This window comes from Paramisgurnus dabryanus, chromosome 15 (genome assembly GCF_030506205.2).
Source record: "Paramisgurnus dabryanus chromosome 15, PD_genome_1.1, whole genome shotgun sequence".
Classification (NCBI taxonomy): Eukaryota; Metazoa; Chordata; class Actinopteri; order Cypriniformes; family Cobitidae; genus Paramisgurnus; species Paramisgurnus dabryanus.
The window spans coordinates 2,494,222-2,511,035 of NC_133351.1; the positions used below are offsets into that span (position 1 = coordinate 2,494,222).

At 37.6% G+C, this 16,814-nt stretch overlaps 1 protein-coding gene across 1 annotated transcript in view; it reads right to left on the reverse strand.

Annotated features, from left to right (window-relative positions):
- LOC135733591 (voltage-gated inwardly rectifying potassium channel KCNH7-like) overlaps positions 1-16,814 on the reverse strand; it is a 91,982-nt gene that overhangs the window by 46,833 nt on the left and 28,335 nt on the right. The window contains exons 4-6 of the mRNA XM_065252344.1: positions 7,997-8,431; positions 6,890-7,101; positions 1,115-1,540 (exon numbers count right to left, since the gene is read on the reverse strand). Coding sequence (XP_065108416.1) covers positions 1,115-1,540; positions 6,890-7,101; positions 7,997-8,431 — 1,073 coding nt within the window. The remainder of the gene's footprint in view (positions 1-1,114; positions 1,541-6,889; positions 7,102-7,996; positions 8,432-16,814) is intronic.

Genomic DNA, 16,814 nt, shown 5'->3' on the forward strand with positions numbered 1-16,814 from the left:
GGTGAGATGAGAAAATTTTTTAAGTAAATGCTTTTAAAACAACCCATGGTGCTGTCCGAGTGCAGAAATGCTTCGGCTCTCCGCGCGTTTGTTAATTTTTATCTCTTGTTTGTATTTTTAAAGTACAAACTTTTTCTTGCATATTTGCAAATTATTTTATGCGATCACAATGATTATGTAGGATATCAATACATTTACAGCAATTAAAAGCCTGCTATTTGTACTTCTATGACTGAAAGAAAACATCTTTTAAAGGTTTTAATCGAAAAAATTAACATTTTAATAAAAATGAAAACAACAAAAAAATTTAAAATTATGCTTAAACTGGTGGTCTTCTTCCTCCGCTTAGTTTTTCAGTCTTCAAAAAGACTTTCTAAATAGTAGAAAGTCTTTTTTCACTTTCTAAATAGAGATTAGGCATGGCTAGCATATAGCGCTAAATCAGCAGTCACAACTTTGTTTTTAGCATTGTGACAACATTGTACTTAATCTAATGTTGGGGGCATACATCTGGACTGTAACGTCACAATTGGTGTTATGTTTTGATTAGGGCTGCATAACGATTAATTGCGATTAATCGTTTGCAGAATAAAAGTTTTTGTTTACATCATATATGCGTGTGTACTGTGTATAATAATTATGCATAAATAAATACACTTGCATGTAGGTATTTAAGGCGTATTTACATGTGTATATACATTTTTATATTTATATATAATTTATATTATACATTTAATCTATACAAATTTTTTTCTTAAAATTATACATGCATGTGTGTATATTTATTTATACATAATTATTATACACAGTACACACACATATATGATGTAAACAAAAACTTTTATTCTGCAAACGATTAATCGCGATTAATCGTTATGCAGCCCTAGTTGAGATTGGTCTGTTTTTCAGTGGTTTACACAAGTAGGAGGAAACAATTTATTATTATTCATCTATGGCTAGATAAATGCAGTTTTACATTCTATGGCGCCTTTAAAAACATCCATATCTCATCTGATCTACAAAATGGACAAGTATCATAAATAGCATTTAAATACATTTTTGGGTAAGCAAACAAGTCTGTTGTCCCCTGGCTAAGTAAATTGGCATCACTTACTTCATCGGACCCCGAGCCGAATATAAGCAGGTCGAAGGGAATGGCTGCCACCATGTCTATAAGGAACCAGCCTTTGAAGTAATGGATGGCGATCTTCCCCGGATGGCTCACGACCTCCTCGTTCAAGTTCACGTACGTGGTGCGAAAGTTTATAAGGATATCGATGATGAACATGATGTCCACCATTAAGTCCACGACATTAAGGGGATTGCAGGAGTAGCCACATTCTCGTCTCTTTTGCTCCTCAAGGTCATTGAGCAAGAAGGCAGCAGAATAAGGTGTCAAAATGGCCGTATAAATGACCAGGAGTAGGATGAGCCAGTCCCAGACTGCTTTGAAAGGGCTGTAGTGTAGTATGGTGAACTTGTCGATGCGAGTCGTCTGAAGCTTATACTCTGGTAGGACGTCTGCACCAAGTGACAAGACCTAAACCAGAAGAGGCAGAATACATTTAATCACACAGTGAGAATAAACAATATACATATTATTATTAGTATTATTAATTACAATTGGTTTGAAAAACTGAAATATATTATTTTACTATTCATATGCAAATGTCATAGTCGTATATATAGTAGTGCTGGGCATAAATTAATCGTGGTTAATCGCATACAAAATAAAAGTGATTTTTTTGCATAATATATGAGTGTGTGCTGTGTGTAATTATTATGTATGTATAAATACACACACATTTGCGTATGCATTTAAGAAAAATTAACATGTGTGTGTATATATATATATATATATATAATATATATATATATATATATATATATATATATATATATATATATATATATATATATATATATATATATATATATATATATATATATATATATATATATATATTGATTTATATATTTGTATATTCTATATTATATATAAACAAAAAAATGGATATATATATATAAAAATGTTCTGAAATGCATATATGTGTGTGGGTTTAAATATACTTAATAATTACACAAAGTACACACACATATAAAATCCAAAAAAGCACTTTTATTTTGTATGCGATTAATCGCGATTAATCTATGCCCGGCACTAATAAATAGATACAAACAATATTTAATTTGTTGAGAACATTTGATTTTTTTTAAACAATTATGTAAACAGTTTTGTTCTGGGTCCTGAAAAAATAAATAAAGAGCTGTACAGTCTTTTAATCGTTCATGTAATGAGTAAAAAAGAGTCTTTCAAAATGTTGTGCTTCTAAAAATAGCAATTTTCAAATTGACATATTGTAAAAATATTTAAAAAAAAATGAAAGTTTTTGTGCTTTAAATGTAAATGTAGCTGTCAGTTTCAGGTGTCTGTGTCTCACTATTTCCTTGCAGTTGTCATTTATTTGTGATATATTTTATCATTCTAGCTGATGTAATATTTCATGGAGACTGTCAGTTCTTTCACATTTCATAACCGTACTGTCCCAGGGAGCCATGGCATAAATATTTAAATCTTTATTCTACTTTCAGTACTGTCTCTACTGTCGGTCATCATAGATGTGACTTTTTCGATAATAAAGTGTAATTGCATCTCAGGTTATTTAGGATTAATTATCCCACTCAAGGGCAAAGCAGTAAACAAGACATTGTCAAGAAAAGATTAAAAAGTGAAAGTGACAAGCATGCAATGCATACTTAAAATGTGACCTCTGCATTTAACCCATCCTAGTGGGTAGTGAACATACGCACTGCAAGTCGTGAACACACACCCAGAGCAGTGGGCAGCTTTCCCTGTGCCAGGGGAGCAATTACGGTAAGGCGTCTTGCTTGAGGGCCACAGTTTAGCATTTTTAAGTAGACTATTTAATGTCCACTTCCGGTGTACGATATCTCTGAGTTGTCCTAGGCGTGATGCGGTACATCGCTTCTCGTCTGGTGTGCGACCCCCTTTAGGAGGCATGTGCATCACAGCGTTTATGCCCAACGGCCGGTGTATGTTTTCAATTGTTTGTTAAAGGCCACACTTAAAATAAAAAAAACAGCAGGGGGGCTTTGTCTGTGCTGGCTCTCAACGTTATTTTTTAGTGCACAGCCCAAAACTTTTCAAATTCGAGTAAAACGCTCAGCTCATCAATGTCACTTTTCATTTGTCCATCCAATCACGGTGGAGGAGGGGCGGGACAAATACCACAACAACCAACCGGCACATCGTTCAACAACAAAATAAAAGTATCATGGCTACCAAAGCACAAAATGTTGAAAAAACGCTTGCAAGCGCTTACAGTCGGCGTCCGCCTGCCATTTTTTTAAACGCTTTGATGTACACGCCCCCTAATTCTGATTGGATGAGCTGCGTTTAGAGTCGTTGTATAAATGTTGCTGTAAACTTAAATCTGTAACCGCTTGGCAACCATAAACAATCTAAAGTAAAGCTAATTTACATTGTACTTGTCTGAACACTTATGTAGACTTTTCTACGATAATTCGCTATGTAGTTTTTTCTCAATTTTTATAAGTCGCTGTAGATAAAAGTGTCTGTTAAGGGCCTAGATGTAAATGTTTGAAGAATTTAATATTATAACTATGATTTGTTTGTTATGATTATTATGTATGGTATTTCAACGTAAAAATAACCACCAGAGCAATGTCCTACAGTATGCTGCATACACTCAAAATGCGAAGAATTCCTCGCTTTGGATTACTTGCGTGATTAAACTTCATGTCATGCGAATTTTTCGCTTGAGTTGAAATTTTTTCAACCTGCACGAACACGTGTTTGAGGCGAATAGTGCGTGTTTTTGTGGCTACCGCGGTGCCCAATAAGTGTCATTTGCATCGCCCGCGCGATTCATGTCTTTTCGCATCTGTTTGCATCTGTTCGCGTCTGTTCGCGTCTTTTCGCATCTGTTTGCATCTTTGCATTGACTTTGTATGTAATTTACTCATGCAAATTGTTGAAGTGTATACACCTTATTACTAATGTCTGTGGTAACCGTGGCATATGCCACTCCGCTTCGTGTTAAGCTGCATTACCACCTTGAGGGTGTGCATTATTTTTAAATAATTCAATCCAGGGAGCACACATACAGATAAAAATGTATACCTTTGTAATGATATTTATGGAAATAATCACTTTTCATTTGCATTGCTACCGAAACGGCTAAGGTTTTTTGCAAAGGCAATGAATATCAGAAGTCTCATAGCAACAGCATTAGGATGATGATAGTCAGAAATCCAGGATGTTTGTGTCTATGATTTTCATCTCTGAACACACGCACCTTTCTCCAGGACTTAACCAACTTTGACAGTCAGCAAATGAGGCGTCTTTTCTCAATAAATTCTTTATTAGAAATGATGACGCCGGTGAGAACGATCCGTTGCCTAACTCCATTTCTGTCTCTCTCCTAAGAAAGTGATGAATTATGTATCTTGTCCGGCTCTCACGTGACCAGGCAGGTTGAAAAAGGTAAAGTGAGAATCAGTCAGATGTGACAAGCTAAATGACTTCTAAGATGAAGTCAGCATTTGCTGCCTGAGCACTTCTGAGGGAACGTTTGTGTTGTCTAGACCTAGACTGTCATCAACTCCTGTTTCCATCACAGCTGCTCAAGAAGCGGATACATTTAAGACCAGGTTTGACTCCTAATGTGCAGCTCTCTGACTTTCATTAAAGGACATTTGCAGAGGTTATCTAAACTTAAAACCAAACCACACAGTTGACTTTCAAACCCTATTGAGATACTTTGGTGTTTACTGTCTACATACTGTAGTTTGCTAAGACCGTAAAAGATATTAGACGTACGTAATATACGATCATTAAATACTTTCGGCGTGTATTATTCGTTCATCACACTTTATGAAAATGGCAGCTCTGTGTGTCATAACATCATCCAGCATTTTAGATGATTTAATTTAGAGGCTTTGTCACAATTGTAGGATTGCTTTCCCTGCTAAGAATACATGTAATACAGCCGAAGAATTTGATTAAAAGAACTCACGGATATCTGGAGTCTCTGATGGCTTTAAAATGCTGATTTTTGGTGTGTGTTTGTGCAAATAGTCAAATCTAGCTTTTAAAAACCAAAAGGAAAAGTTCACATCCCTATATTTGAAGAAGCACATTCCCAAAGTCTCATGCTTAGATCTTCTGATAAATGTTCAGTGTCACAGTGACAAAAAAGATGCTAAATATTGGTGAGGTAACACAAGAGTTGTGAGTGAGGACGCCTCACATGTGCTTAAAATAATTACTGGTGTTTCTACTCGTCTAAGAAACACTATTAAGTAGGATTCTCATTAGCATTAGAGAAGCTCTGATGCAAGACCTGCTAAGTGCGTCTGACATGTTTTCTTGTAAATTAGCATTTTTTATCAGACTCGGAATCAAAGCGGTATTTCTAAATTACCTGAGGCCGGGATGAAGTGGATGTGAAGCGAAAATATTTGATGAACATAATACATACCGAGAGCATTCGGTCAATATCTCATTTTTGACTGAGGTGCCATGTAGCGGCTTTTGCATCTGAGCTCCTTATTTGTTTAGATGCACACGTCTGTAACAGTGGCGAGTTCAAATACTTTTCGGATCAGCAAAAAAATGAAGGAAAATTAAATAAGAACAAATCAAGAAATTATAAGCAAAAATAGAAAACAAAGTTATAAATAAAGTATAACAGTAGCTTTTAGGAACAGAAATATAATCAAATAAATTATACACTGTCTTCTTCATTCTATAAATTAAATATAATTAATCTTTTTAAATATACAGAAATGATTTTCCTTTTGGTTTCTGTTTTTTTTTATTAACATAATGACACAAATATAAGCAGATTTCTTGAGGGTACTACTTTAAAACCGAATAAGCAGGGATCCATATATTGATATCTGATTTGCGTTCACTTTAAAGAGGCCCTTCCACAAAAAAAAAACATTTTTACTTGTATTTTTTGATATGTGTTAAGTCCATATGTGTTTGTGTTGTGTCGTGAATGTGAAATTAACTTCCACCTCATCTGTCAACTCTAGCCACTGAACAGAAATAAGCGGAGAATCAGGTCAGTTAGAAAAGCTGATCAGTGTGGCGTGGAACTGATCAAGGTCATTACTATTCATGAGCTCTCCAATTTGAGACCGCGCCCACATAATACGTGTAGTTCCATGAGTTTTCATAACAAGTTACAGCAAGGATGGCTAAACGTTAACCGTACCGTATTCGGGCCAATGCTTTCGTCGAGAGACATCATTCCTATAAAACGAGGGAATCATAACAGTTGCTACATGTTTGGATGTTCAGAAGAACGCTGGATTTGGAGAGAGACTGCGATTAAAAAGCAATGCTCCTCCATCAATATTGGATCCGGACAGAATGGCGCAGCTTATGTGAGTAAAACACTTTAGTCATTTGTGTCACAGTGGCAGCCGGTGACTTCTCTTCCGGGGGACGCGAATTCATGCTGCACACTCGTTGAAAGGGTTTATGATAAAAGACACTCGTGTGTGTGTGAGTAAAACACTTTAGTACTATGTGTCACTATCAGTTGCGGCCGGGACTTCTCTTCAGAGGGACGCGATTCACACAAATTCATGATGCACACGTGTGTATTTGTACTTATTCACCACACTACTGACTTTCTAGTAGCTTCCCGTAGCATTACGTTAAAGTTGTAAGTTCAATTCCCAGGGTCTTGAATGCACTGCATGTCGCTTTAGATAAAAGTGCCACATCAATTTACATAAAATACTGTTTACAGCATATTTTATATTAAACATCTTAGTAATATAGAACAGGTCATGTATCAGGAAAGTAAATAAGTGCTGACAGTCTCACCTGTGTAACTTTCTCTGTGACATTGTGAGTTCTGTCTTTGACCTTCGGTGCGATGATGGTTTTCTCTGAGGATGGTGGAGAAGGGACTTTCTTATCATTGGCTTCGGAAAAGTTGAGAGCGATGAGAGGAATCTTGTTAATGGTGCTGTATCTGTTCAGGTTCGAGTCTGAAGTGGATCCCAGAAGACTGGATTTGAAATGGTTGAATGGACCTGACGGCACAAAAAATAGCCGTGAATATAAAATAATGCTGGTGCAATCATGTGAATATTATTACCATTTATTCCAATTACTATTGTTTACTATTACTGTTTTATTGGTGTTTCTGCCATTTTTGTGGTCTCCACTTCACACGATATCCATCTCGTATTATTGCTTGGATACATTTATTTAACTCATGGCCTCTTTTGCTGAATTGCTCAACTCAGGTTAGGTTAGAGAAGAGAAATATCCTCATCCTGAGATAAAAGTGGCTCTCGTGATTAAGAGCTGATGAAAGTCATTCAGCGTGTAGCATTGATTTTCTGTCTTGACGGCGAGTCCACACATCAGTCTCACATCAGTACAATGTGAAAAGTAAGTTCCTGTCTCAGTTCTGAACAGCTGAGCCGAACTAATCCACCCAAATACCGCAAGGTCCTGCTTAAAGTTGAAATCACTGCCAATGTTCTGCATGAACTAATCAGGACATCAGAATCCATTTGACAGGGGAAATCAGGTTGAAAATGGACAATCACGAAACAGCATGAGATCCCAGACACTGTGATGGACGCTTATACTCTGCATTCTCAAAGCATTTTTCAAGATAACGGGTTTGATCTCTAACTACGGTTTCTTTAGTTTAGCTGCTTTTCCAGACTGTTGATGTTGCTATCGGTTCTGAAAGCCGTTATATGTGCTTCTAGACAATTATGTCAATGTATTCTAGCCAGAAAGTCTGAGACCAGTATTAAAAATATTCCTGACTACAAAGAGCACATACTAACTTATTAATCACATGCAATTTAAAAAAAAGATAAGTACTTTGAAATGTCCCCAAAGAATATAATCCCCAATTTTAAATGTGGTCTCAGACTTTTGGTCCCTCCTGTATATTGTAACACTTACCTTCACTTGTATGCCTGTCTAAAAACAGACGTTTGGAGTTCCCACTGAGTCCTTCGATGTCATGGACCGAAGAGGCTCGTCTTCTGCTGCACACACTGTTTCTGGAGATGGATTGGGTCAGGCAGGTGGTAGATTGGGCTTGAGACGGACTGGGTAGATCCCAGGTCTGTTTGGGTGATGAGTGGTCGACGGGTACAGATACACTGAGTGGAGACGAATGAGGACTGGAGCTGATGAGCGCCCGGGTGTCGTTGGTCTCCGCTGGACTGCGAGCATCATTTGTGGGTGAGTGGACGTCTGTGAGAGCCGAAGAGTGTTTGCTGGCCCTTGGTGTATCTACCAGAACGGTGTCTGGATCTTCCTGGGGAAGGGACTGCTTGCTGGTTCCCAACAGCTTCAACGCTGGCAGGCGAAAGTGGAAAAACCTTCCTTTTCCTGGTGGACATATGAAAAATATGGAATTGCTTACATGAGATTCTGATGGCAGATCTGGTATGTTCACGGAAATCCAATTTAACATCCTTTACATAAAAGCATGCTACTGTTGACAAGTTTATCATTGCATGAAGTTAAAACTTGGTTTTGCAAGTCAATTCAACCTGCTATTTTAAGTTTTGACTTAACATGAAGTAACATTAAAAATATATGTTGATTTTTTTTACAGTGCTTTATACAGTAGCTCCTGTGAAGTGTTTTGTTAAGGTGGGTGCATGATATACAACTTTAAAGGGACATTTCACAAGACTTTTTTAAGATGTCAAATAAATCTTTGGTGTCCCCAGAGTATGTATGTGAAGTTTCAACTTAAAATACCCACATATAATTTATTATAACATGTTAAAATTTTCACTTTGTAGGTGTGAGCAAAAATGTGTGTTTTTGATTGTGTCCTTTAACATGCAAATGAGCTGATCTCTAAACTAAATGTCAGTGCTGTGGTTGGATAGTGCAGATTAAGGGGCAGTTTATCCCCTTCTGACATCACAAGGGGAGCCAAATTTCAATGACCTATTTTTCCACATGTTTGCAGAAATAGTTTACCAAAATCTTTAATCTTTTTCACATTTTCTAGGTTAGAAGCACTGGGGACCATAGACAGTAAAAAAAGATGGATCCTGATGGGGACCCAAGTATAGCACTTAAACATGGAAAAGTTCAATTTTTATGATATGTCCCCTTTAAATGATAACTTCACCCCAAAATGAAAAAATACTGATTGTACGTTTAGAGATGTATTGTGGATTTTTAAAGTGTCATTGCACTCACTGATTGAAATGAATTGGCCTGCAGACCTGACCCCCAGGGCAATTCCAGCGTTATGGATGTGACATTTCCAGTCAAAAATTAAAATACAAATTCTTTATTTATTACCAATATATTAAGCCATTTGTTTAGTCCAAATATCAGAAAAATCAGTCTATGTTTTTTTTATTTTAGATAAGGGAAACATGAATGGGTTATGTTTTTAGGAGACAACATATTTTGTGCGAATTCTGTGAATTAAAATGCACAAACCAGAAGCAATAATACCCACCAAATGGAGAAGGGACGGCTCTTCAAATAACAAATAATATTTATTTTATTTTAAGATTTAGGTAAACAGTTTACATTTTATGATAAGGATGACATTTCATGGAATTGCCCCACATTAAAACAAGAATTGGTGTATTAAGCACACATGAGGCTGAATGGTCATTTCCCCTAACAGTTTAAAATATGGCTCATTTTCTCAGCCCTGCCTTTAATTATCTAGCAGGCTTTGGTCTGAAATCCTCCATCAGTATAAATACAGCTTTAATTAGCGGCTTTAACAACAGGATACTTTTATATAACAGGATCTGATCAAACAAATTCACATCTTCCCGAGAGAGTTTCATGTCTCTTATAGTACATCACTGCTTTGAAGAGTAAACTCCAGTGTGGCTTGTGTCCAGTAAATAAGAGAAGGCTTACTGAGTGATACCAGAACTAAACCTCAAGAGCAATTTGGTTAAGTCCAGACTTAAACACAGTATATGCATGTAATGTGAACACTATGGCCCTTATTTATCAAGTGAGCATATGACAGAAAACTGTGCGTATAGTTGACATTTATCAATATGGATGTGAGCGGTGGCTAAACCTAAAGGATTATTAGGAACACCTGTTAAATTTCTCATTAATGTAATTATCTAATCAACCAATCATATGGCAGTTGCTTCAGTGCATTTAGGGGTGTGGTCCTATTCAAGACAATCTTCTCCTGTTCAAGACAAACTCCAAACTGAATGTCAGAATGGGAAAGAAAGGTGATTTAAGCAATTTTGAGCGTGGCATGGTTGTTGGTGCCAGGCGGGTCGGTCTGAGTATTTCACAATCTGCTCAGTTACTGGGATTTTCACGCACAACCATTTCTAGGGTTTACAAAGAATGGTGTGAAAAGGGAAAAACATCCAGTATGCAGCAGTCCTGTGGGTGAAAATGCCTTGTTGATGCTAGAGGTCAGTGGAGAATAGGCCGACTGATTCAAGCTGATAGAAGAGCAACTTTGACTGAAATAACCACTCGTTACAACCGAGGTATGCAGCAAAGCATTTTCCCCCATCGGGTACCACTCATCTCCACTACAAATAGGAAAAAGAGGCTACAATTTGCACGAGCTCACCAAAATTGGACAGGTGAGCTCGTGCAGAAAATTGTTTCCTGGTCTGATGAGTCTCGATTTCTTTTGAGACATTCAGATGGTAGAGTAAGAATTTGGCGTAAACAGAATGAGAACATGGATCCATCATACCTTGTTACCACTGTGCAGGCTGGTGGTGGTGGTGTAATGGTGTGGGGGATGTTTTCTTGGCACACTTTAGGCCCCTTAGTGCCAATTGAGCATCGTTTAAATGCCACGGCCTATCTGAGCTTAAGTTAAAATGTTCACTGTACTAAAATGGCCCCCACACTCAACCCAATAGAGCATCTTTGGGATGTGGTGGAACGGGAGCTTCGTGCCCTGGATGTGCATCCCACAAATCTCCATCAACTGCAAGATGCTATCATATCAATATGGGCCAACATTTCTAAATAATGCTTTTAGCACCTTGTTGAATCAATGCCACGTAGAATTAAGGCAGTAAAACACAATATTAGTATGGTGTTCCTAATAATCCTTTAGGTGAGTGTATATGTTTTAGTCGTTTGATTTAAATTTCAGTTTGTTCCTCTATATATTGAATTGAATTTAATTGAAATTTATTTGACAGAATTTCATAAAAATGTATAAAATAACAATTATCCCATACACTTAAAAAAACTGCAGAGGATATAGACACAAAAAAGCCTAAGGCTTATTTCCATTGTGGTCCTCGACCATATGATATTTTGCATAAATCATATGGACTTCAATGATGATATTAATGTCGAATTAATGATTACAATTTTTTGTGTCTCCCATATGAGACAGTACATCATACCGTACATGTTCAGATCACCATGAGTGAGTAATGGCAATATTTGCAATCGGGTGAATCGCTGCTTTAAAAGTATAGTGTGAGTGCACCTTAATAGGCAATTTTATGAGCAATTTACTCTACTCGGTCTCCACCTGCTCGCTATTAGCCAAAATACCTGTAAGCAGCTCATTATTAAGACATTACATTAGAAGGCATGCATTACATTAAACAGGTGTGCGGTGTCGGCAGACTCTGAGCGTGCCTGAGCTGCTCAATTACAAAGCTTTTTGCCAAATGTCAGCATGCCTCATTCGGCACAATGGGGTATAAAAGAGGTGCACCTGTAAAACAGAAGCAGGTGCGCTCGCTCAGAACTGAAGCGTTAACATGCTGACTGCTTTCTCAACTGAGGAGGAACCCCACTGCATTCACTCCATGTTGTGTCAGATGCCACGTGCGCAACGTAAACCCTCCTCGGGAGGGCAGGTTCAGGTGATCGATCACAAAGGCAGAGCTGAACGAGAGCCAGCAGCTGGGAATACGAGGACTCCCTCACTCATCGAACCCTTCATGTACTGTCAGTGCTGCTCACAGTCCATCTGTCACTTGTGTTGATGTGTTTGTAACAGTTACACGTGATACAGATGATCGCAGCCTCCTTACAGTACACTCCAGAGGTCCAGACAGATCTGTAGTTATAGCAGCACTAAAGGTCATGGGTTCGAACCCAGAGAACACAAATATTGATCAAAAAAATGCATACTGTGTAATTTTGGATAAAAGCCTCTGCTGAATGCATAAATGTAATGTAAATGTACTTAATAGCTGTCTAGAGCAGTGCTTACCAATTCTGGACCCCCTCCAAAAATGTTTTAGATGTCTTCTCATTTAAAACACCTTATTCACCTTATCAGCCTCCTCCAAAATGGTAAACATGTCTCCCTAACAAGCTGAATTTGGTGGATAAAATAAGGAGACATTTTGGGAGGGGGTCCTCGAGGACAAGGATTGGGAAAGGATAATATGTAGGCTATATTTACAGTATACATGATTTTAGCATTGTTGGTCCTGGAGCAACATTCCTATAAACCAATCAGATTGTAGAATAACAATGTTGATCCAGGAACACATATTAATTGGCAAAATCACAGTGACCATACCGCGGGGTGCATGATCTTTGAGAAACGCATTGGAAAAGGGAGTCAGGCCGGGTACCAAAACACACTTGAAGCCAATCAGCAGTAAGGGGCATGTCTACTAACCAACATCGTTGCCTGTGTTGCGTATGTGTAGGGCGGGTCTATCAAAAGAAGGTCCAGATTCTATTGGGGTAGGGGCATGTCAACATTGGCTTTCAGAGATCATGCACCCCACCTTTAAGTATATTGGAGATTGTACTTCCTTTAATTGTAGCAATAGGTGCTGGAATGGTAATTAAATAATAAATACATATGTAATACATACACTAGTAAAATCTATGTGACATTTTTTATGAGACCAAAATTGTAAAAAAGCCTCTCTGACAGATAGGGTTGGGAACCTTTTAAAAGGAACCAGAACCGCACGGAATTCTTAAGTTTCGGTTTTATAAGCGATTCCAATGCAATGCACGGGCAAAACGATATGAGCGGTCACTTGAAATAGACATCTTACCTCATGAATATTAATTACGTTGCGCTTACGAGGACTACTTCAACAGGAATAACTGACTGAAAATGCACATTACATTTCAAATATTTTGACGGTGATTAATAAACACAAATGGAATTATTTAAGTATTGCACAATTTTTAGCAATCGCTAGGCAGAACTGTAACCGGATTCGGAACCAGAAAATATCTTACGATACCCAACTGTACTGACAGAGAAATGATCTTATGACATAAATAAGAGGTACAGCTAAGTAAATGCTACAAACTTTACCATTCACCCATCACAGATGAGTAAGACATCAGGCTTTGTGATTTTGAGTGATGTTGACGGTGAGAAAGTCAGTCTGAGTCGAGAGGTTAATTAAACATTAAGAGATATTAAACCATTACATACTCTTCCCTTTCTTCATGACACTGTCAGCACATTATACTCAATCATGTGCTCTCTCTCTCTCTTTCTCTCTCTTTCTCTCTCTCTCTCTCTCTCTCTCTCTCTCTCTCTCTCTCTCTCTCTCTCTCTCTCTCTCTCTCTCTCTCTCTCTCTCTCTCTCTCTCTCTCTCTCTCTCTCTCTCTCTCTCTCGCATGTCTCCATCATCTGTAATTTCCTGTAGCTTTGATCTGAAAGAGCTATAAACTCTGATTTACTTTCACATCTGTATCTTTCTTTCCTCAGTGAAATGCAAAATGTGAAATTCACCCTTTTCCATATCAGCTGAATTGAGAGAAATGCTGTAAACATAATGATACAAAATGACAGAATTGTATTTTGGGGTGAACTTATTCTGCGTTAAGATTTTCAGTCCCTCCAGAAAAACGTGATTATGTGATCGCATGATTCAACACACAATCAGCCAAAGTTCACATATTCAGGGGCAGCATTTTTTCAAATACGCCACACTTTCTCAGCATAAATTACAGATTTCCATGTGCAAAATATGCGGGGCTTGTATTATTTCATTATCTCCGCATATTCGTAGCAAAAATCACATATATTTTAGCAGAAAGTTGAAAAATGTTGCATTTCACACAAGCGCAGCCATGTCCCCTGTTGCCGTTATGAAATGATGTGATTATGTGACGTGAACATCATTGAAAAGCAGCAAAACGTTTCTGCAAGTTCCCGCAGTTTTTGCAGGTTTCCGCAATTTTAGCAAGTTCCCACAATTTCATCATATAAAATTGCATAAATATCCGCAAATATCCGTTTTTTTAAGAAAATGTGCCGCAAGATCAAGGATTTTTGCCCGCAACAATCACAAAAAAACTTCTGAAAGGACTGGATTTTGTATAGGACTGATTTTCTACCTTTTCCGTAGTCATTTTCTCTAAACATTCTTGATTTACTGTTTGGGAGATAACCATTTGGTTTAAGCACTTCTATAACAAAGCAGACATCTAAAGATTTTTGCAGTTAGGAATGAAATAATGCACAATGGGATGATATTCTTCTCTTTTCCAAAGACTTAATGTAGAGATATAAATAGTTTTGAATGGAAAATGAAATTGCCATATAGCAGAGAGATTGAAAACATACAGTTGCTCAATAACAAATTATTCATGACATGAAGTAAACAGTCAGACCGCACTAGTCACATTTAATATGTTTACTTGTTTTTGAAGGTCATATGATATTTGGCTAGTATGATTTTAATGTACATTAGCATTTAAATTACTTTACGTTTGATTGGTTTCGTCTTATTGTAATGTAAAGGTAATAGGGGTTGTGTCTCATTCAAACTGATAGAGTTTCTATTTCAGTATACACTCCGATCTGGGGATTACATCCCATGATTCGTGCACCTTCATTTGTTGCTATGATACCAGGATGTACACTTGCAGAATAATTTCCATTGCTTCCTAGAAGTCAATTCTGAACAGGATCACAGGATCACAAGTCTTTTAAATATTCTGCATTTTTTAATCTGAATTGTATATTGTGTTGCAGGTTTGGGTCACCGTAAGTTCTGTATATGTATTACTGAGCTTTTTCGAATTAATTTAAATCTCCAATCCAATCATCTCCATCAGATCATTTCTGCCCTCTTATTCCTCCTTATCCCTGCTTAAAGGAACAGTTCACCAAAAAAAAAAGTCATCACTCTCTCAACCTCATGTTCTTACAAACCTATAGCTTAAAACACAACGGGATGAAGTCATGTTTTCTTATCATATTTCTAAAACAAAATACAGTTTTTTTAAACCACTTAGTGGTAAATAAATAAACTATGACATTGCTACGCAGGACTGTACTGTATATTTTATTTGTTTACATTTATGTCTATACAATAATAAAGAAAGGACTTCTTTAGGGGCCGTTCATATGTCGCGCCTAAAAATGCGTGGAAAAGGCGTGTAGGTTTGTCACATGACCTGCGGTGCACTAGCGGCATTTTGAAAAGTTGAAATGGTTTAAACTCGATGCGGTGCGGGCGCGCCTGGAAAAACCGCGCACGTCGCGACCGCATCGCTTCCATTATGAGCATGCATACCACGTGCCTACATTTGGAACAACAAACTTAATTGTGCAAAAGTGTGCGTCTTTCTTTTTTCTTCAAAACTCGAACACAGATTTTGAAAGTGTTGTTTTGGGATATTTGGTTACCATGGGAGTGGATGGCGACGGTCTCTGTCACCATCCACTCCCATCCTAGAAAACTCTTGAAGCTTTAAAAAGCAACTATTTCATTGCTAAAAAAAACATTGTTATTTGTGTATTTGGTATAATACAATGTTTATGGGTCAAAAACACATTATTTTCCACATACCGTATATTTTTTGTAGTTCCAGATTTCACTCTCTTCCTGAAACGCATGGATTTGAAAAGGGTGTCCCTAAATGGCCAGCTAATCGGTTCGTTGTGATTGGCCTGAATACCTCTGACGTCAGCCGGAAACGTGACGCTCCTTACCATGTTTCAAAGATTCACTCATAATGCAATGTTAACAAGAGTCGATGTCGGTCTTGTCTACATCACCAATCCCAGGAAGTAAACTGTTGCCTACAATCCGTGTGTTTGTTGTAGTCCAAGAAAAGATATTTAAATTGGAGACGATAACTCGCGTACTCGTTTACTTTGGAGTTTGCACCTTTTTAATATCGTTAACATGTACTAATACACACCAAAAAAATTTTAAAAACGTGAATCGGACTATAGGTGCTTTTATAAATACAAAAATATTGGGTGGTCAAACCACATGCAAACCACAATAATCACAATGTTTTTGTGTGAACAATCCCTTTGAATCAGATTTGCATCTTATATTAAACCTCCAGGATTGTTATTTGCACGCTCATGCTCACGCACACACACTAGACTCATAAACAAACTTGTTAGTGTGCTGGTTAAGATAGCAGGTTCAGGCTATATTGTAACACCTAAAGTCAGAGTTTAGTAGAGACTGCTTGTATACCGTCTGTGATGCCCAGGGGCACCAAACATTCCCCACTAAAAATAAACCTTCACCTAGAGCGGTGCTTTGTGCTGAGTGAGGATTTCAGAAATACTGAAGTCCACCTGAGGCCTGAGCAGCTGTGCAGTGCTGTAAACATCCACGGGACCCCAGCGGTCATTTAAACATGCGTCATCATCTCTACGATTGTCAGCCCTATGGCGCATTTTACAGTCAGAGGTTGCAGAGGACACTGGCCTGCAGATCGACGATGGCATGATGATAAAGACATGGCTTGCTCAACAGCAATCCAACTTCAAAGCCAAGATCATGATTAAATGCTCAAGTATAGTTT